The 5,455-nt window shown below is 64.5% G+C and overlaps 1 protein-coding gene across 1 annotated transcript in view; it reads right to left on the reverse strand.

Moving 5' to 3' along the window:
* PSMD11 (proteasome 26S subunit, non-ATPase 11) overlaps positions 1–117 on the reverse strand; it is a 19,060-nt gene extending 18,943 nt beyond the window's left edge. Inside the window, exon 1 of the mRNA XM_039700868.1 lies at positions 1–117. This exon is cut by the window's left edge and continues 41 nt beyond it. Within this exon, the coding sequence (XP_039556802.1) occupies positions 1–80 (80 nt within the window). The 5' untranslated portion in view covers positions 81–117.
* Positions 118–5,455: the final 5,338 nt, after the last annotated feature.

The raw sequence follows: 5,455 nt of genomic DNA on the forward strand, positions 1-5,455 counted from the left end.
AGGATGCCGATGGAGGCCTCGCGGTCGGTGGAGAGCAGGGACTGCGCGCGCTCCAGCTCCAGCACCGCCGCCGCCGCCATCTTGCCGCCCCTCCGCCTCGCCGCCAGCACGGAAGCGGCGCCGCGGCCACGCCCCTTCCGCGCGCGCGGCATGCTGGGAACTGCAGTCCCGGCGCGCGGGGGCGGAAGGGGCGGGGACTGCGGAGGGGGCGGGGCTGGGGCGCCGAATAACGCCTGCGCCGAGGGCAGGGGGCGTGGTTTCCGTTGGGGCGCTGGAAGGGGCGTGGCCTTACGCGCCGCTTCGACTGTTGGGTGGGCGTGGCTTGGGGGCGGGGGCGTGGCCTGGAAGGGGCGAGAGTGGGAGCGCGGGGAAGAGGCGATGACGTAAGAGGGGCGGGGCCTGGGCGGGGTCTGGGTGGGGACGTGGCTCTGGCTGGGGGCGTGGCTGGCAAAGGGCGCGAGGGACACGGAGGGGGCGTGGTCCCATGAAGGGGCGTGGCCTTTAAATAGGCGGGAAGCCGGCAGAGGGGTGGGCGTGGTTTATGTGAAGGGATGCCGTCATTTGTGGGCGTGGTTGTTGGGTGGGCGTGGTTGCTGGGTGGGCGTGGCCGGGGCGGCCCGGGAGGGAGCGGGGGACACCGGGCCCGGGGCCCCGAGCGGGAGCTCCGCGGAGCCCCGGGGACCGGGAAAGCCGCGGGGCTGCCCGGGGCGGGGAGCCCGGAACACCCCCAGCCGCGGGCCCGCTGCTGGAGGGGCACCGATGGCCGCGTCCTGCTGGGGGTCCCCGAGGGTCCGCACCCCCACCGACCCCTGAGCGCCCCGGACAGCCTCGGGAAGGGCGGAGAGCCCAGCAGGGCCGGGGCACCTGTGAGGGAGCGTGTCCCTGTGTGCCGGGGACGATCCTGTCCCCTGGAAAGGCCAACTCCATCCCTGAAAGGGTCAGTTTTCTGTTAAATGGAGAATAAAACCCAAACCCTGCCCCTGGGGAGTCATGGCACTGTGGGATCCCCCAGGAGGGATCACGGTGGGATCCCAATGTCACGGTGGGATCCCAATGTCACTGTGTGATCCCAATGTCACTGTGGGATCCCAATGTCACGGTGGGATGCCAATGTCACTGTGGGGTCCCCCAGGAGGTGCCAGCCCTGGGGACAGGCACAGAGAGGTGGCACTGAAGCAGTGACCGATGCCCCCTTCAGCAGCCACGTTTTGGTGCCCTGCAGGCGATGTTTCATGGGTCAGGGGTGTCTGTGTGGTACTGGGGGGCTGAGGGGGCCGTTCAACCCCCTCCTCTGCCTCCCTGCAGGGGGAAAAGCCCAGGGAGCAGCCAGTGGGATCCCTGGCTCTGAGACCTGGCCCAGCCACCCCCCCCAGCTCATCACACTGATGGCAGCCAGATCCTGCAGCACCAGGATGGACCCAGCCCTGTGCTCCTCCAAATACCACATAAGAAAACTCTCAGGAATGGGGGGTGATGCATTAAAGCCCCCAAAGGAGGCTTCGGGCAGGTAATGGAACAGGGATTGTGATGAAGGAAAAGCCAGGAACCTGTGGGTGAACCTTGGGGTCCATGAGCAGGAGCCTGTGTGCACCAGGCACATCTTGGCATTCTGGAGAGTTTGCCCACTCTGGCACTGAAGTTAATTTACACTGGATTTAATGAACCCACCCCAAAAGAGAACATTAAACAGGTTTTGAACCCCACATTCAGCCCTAAAACCCAGTGGGCACATGGGGTGGCAGAGGGCAGTGCAGGCAGAGACACACTCTGCTGTCCATCCAACTCCATCATCCACACATCCACAATCCATCCAACATCCATCTATCCATCCATCCATCCACCCATCCATCCATCCCTGTCCATCCACCCATCCACAATCCATCCATCCCTGTCATCCATCCCTGTCCATCCACCCATCCCTGTCCATCCATCCATCCATCCACACATCCACAATCCATCCACACATCCACAATCCATCCACCATCCATCCACCATCCATCCATCCATCCATCCATCCATCCATCCATCCACCCATCCACAATCCATCCATCCATCCATCCATCCATCCACCATCCATCCATCCATCAGTCTGTCCATCTGTCCATCATCCATCCATCCACCATCCATCCATCATCCATTCCTCCATCCATCCCTCCCTCCCTTCCCAGAGGAGGCAGGCAAAGGCAAGCAGGTCATTTGCCTTGCTGGGGGGTGATCTATTTCCCTTTATTAATAATAATAACAACAACTAATAAAAATAATGAATAATTAATAAAAAGCAGGAGATTGGGCCAAAGGAATCATTTGTCCAACCTGAGCCAGCTGTTTTGGGGTAAAAGCAATGGAAACAAGGAGTGGAACCAGGCAGTGTCATGGTCCTGGCAGTGCAGGGGTTAAACCCTGATGGGGGAATTCTGGATTTTGGGGTGTCCTCTAAAGGGTGGCCCCAGGTGCCATGGGGGGCCATTCCCAGTTTTCTGATTTGGGGTTGCCATCCCCCCTTTCCCTTTCCCAGGTTTCCCCTGTTCCATCTCCAGAGGGGCAATCAGAGCTGGATAAGGGGGGCCAAGCTGGGCACGGATGAGGGGGCACCCCAAGGTCCCTGCAGCGGTAGCTCCGTCACCCATCCAGGGCAGGGACAATCAATGGCCTCTAGACCACCATGGCCCCGAGCGTGAGCACAGGAACCAGGGCTGAGCGCTGGGGCCGGGCTGGGGATGCCCAGCGTGGGGGGAGTGACCCCGCAGCCCTTGAGGGGCACTCACAGCCCAAGGGTGTGATCGCGTGTCCCTGGCGTGTCCCCGGCGTGTCCCTGGCGTGTGGGGCTTGCACACACGTGTGGGCGGGGGCACACGCGGGGTGCCTGTGACGGGACAGGTCAGAGTGGGTGGCACCCCACATGGGCACGGGGGTGCCTGGGGAGCCTCCACACACGCTGCACGCAGGTGGGGAGCCCCCTGCGCACACGCTCCGCTCTCCCTGCACATCCCTCTCCCCCTTACGCGACCCCCTCGCCCCCCTCCCCCTCCCGCTCCCGCCCCATAATCGGCTCCAGCTGCACAAACATTCCCGCACCCGGAGCCGCCGCCGCCTCCGGAGCCGCCCCCGCACCCGCCCGGACCCTCCCCCAAGCCCCTCCGGGCCCCCCGGGCAGCCCCTCCCCCGGAGCCCCGGGCCCCGGCCGGACCCTTCCCCGGCCGGGGCAGCTGCGGAACCGCGTGGCCGAGGGCAGCCCCGGGCAGAGCCCTGCAGGGCAGGGCAGGGTGGGGAGGGGCTCTGGGGGGCTGGGGGAGACCGTGTCCATCGTCCATGTCCACCCATCCATGTCCACCCACCCATCCCATCTGTGTCCACCCATCCTGAGCCTACTCGTTCCATCGGTGTTCATCCACTCCATGTCTACACACTTCACATCCACCTACGGATCCATTCCATCATCACACCCACATGTGCATCCATTCATGTCCGTCCATCCATCCATCCATCCATCCATCCATCCATCCATCCCTTGTCCACCCAACACTCTCTGGACAGGCCCTGGGTGTTGGTGGGTCCCACTCTCACCCATCCCAGCTTCTCCAGGCAGTGCACCAGAATGGAGATGGGAGCCCATGCCCACCCACGCTGTGCCCATCCACGCCAGGCTCTCCAGGAGCTCCCCAGGATGGAGACTGGGTCCATCCAGCTGTGTCCATCCATCCCCTACCCTGCAGGAGTGGGGCTGGGATGGAGCCAGGGCCCCACATCCCTGTGTCCAAGGGAGGGGAGGACACTGAGTGACACACTCATTGTGTCATTCACCGACCCCAGGCTCTCCAGGACAATTCTGGGGTGTGGAGGCGGCCCCACATTCCTCACTCCCCCAGCCCTCAGGTGTGTCCCTGTGCAGAGCCAGGGTCCCAGCCGGCTTGGGGACAGTGACGGGGATGGGTCGCACCCCGCCGCGCACAGCTGGCCGGGATGGCGGCACGGGGACAGGACTGTGTGCCCGCCTTGGCAGACCCTCCCCGCCCGGGCCCCCGAGCTGCCGGCTCCCGTCCGCGGCTCCGTCTCCTTTAAGAGCCGAATCCAGCCGCCGGCCGCCTGTCCCCGCTGGCGCCCGGCCAGGGCTCGGCTCGGCCGCGGCCAGACCCCGCTGCAGCGCCCGCCCGCGGGGACAGCCGGCCGGGGACAGCCGCTGGCACCACTGGGTGCTGTCCCTTGGGTCACTGCTGGCTCTGTCCCCGTGCGGGTGAGGGCACGCGGGGCCAGAAGGTGGGGACAGCCAGAGATGTCCCCACAAAGTCTCAGGACCTGTCATGCCAAGAGATCATGGAAACACGTGAAGTGTAGCAAAGACATGTCCCTTGTCACCTCCCTCTGCCACCCCAGTGTCACTGCTGGAGGCCGGGACAAGGGGGGCGGTGGCAGGGGAGGGGACAGGGGAGATGGATCCCACTGCCCTGAGGGAATTGTGACCCGTGGCTGAAAAAGGGACAATCTGGGGACATGGGGAACCTGGGGGCCATGGGGACAGGGGGCAGAACAGCCCCAGGAGAGAGGACAGCCCCCATGCGGGACAGGGACAGGAGAGCCCATGGGTAAGGGGACAGGATAGCCTGTGGCCAGGACGGCCCATGGGCCAGGGGACAGGACAGCCAGCAGCAGGGGACAGCAGTGACCACGGCCTGGGACAACCAGTGCTGGGGACACCGCATGACCCAGGGCCCTTCTCCCAGTTCCTCCCTCCTCCTCTCCCTTGCCTGCAGTGGTTTCACCTCCGGGGCTGTCCCTGTGCTGGGACATTGCAGTGCTGTCACCCACGGCTGACTCCTGTCCCCATCCCCAGGAGCACGAGCCCAGCGCGCACTGGTGGCACTGGTGGCACTGGTGGCACTGGTGGCACTGGTGGCACTGGTGTGATGAGCTGCGGGTGCTCTGGGGCCGGCCCGGGTTTGGGCGTTAATTGACTCCCGCGGCGGTGGCAGCTGTGAAAACAGAGCTGGGCTCATTAGGGGACATCAAAGGGCCCCGCACGGCCGGCAGGGGACACGGCCCGACCCGCTGGCGTTTGCTCCCTCTTCACTCGGCTTAAAAGGGGAAGAGGAGGATGGGAGTCACCGGCTGGGGACAGCCCTGCTCAGCGAGGAGGTCCCCGTCCCCTGTCCCTGGGATTAGTGGCACCTCGGGGCACCCATTCTTTGGGTGCCATCCCCAAGGTTACTTGGACATGGGTGACCCATCCCTGGGGTTAGCTGGATTTGGGGTGATCTCTCTTCAGATATCAGTCACCTGCTCCTGGGGTGACCCATCCTTAGGGTCACCCATCCCCAGGGTGACCTGTACCCAGGGTGAGCTGTCCCTCGGGTGACCCATTCCCAGAGAGATCCATCTTTGGGGCGACCTGTCCCTGTGTTTCCCAGGGTGCTCCATCCCGGGGGTGACAGAGCAGGGGACAGAGGGGACACACGCTGAC

The sequence above is a fragment of the Passer montanus genome, unplaced genomic scaffold, assembly GCF_014805655.1.
Source record: "Passer montanus isolate IOZ18808 unplaced genomic scaffold, ASM1480565v1 scaffold145, whole genome shotgun sequence".
NCBI lineage: Eukaryota > Metazoa > Chordata > Aves > Passeriformes > Passeridae > Passer > Passer montanus.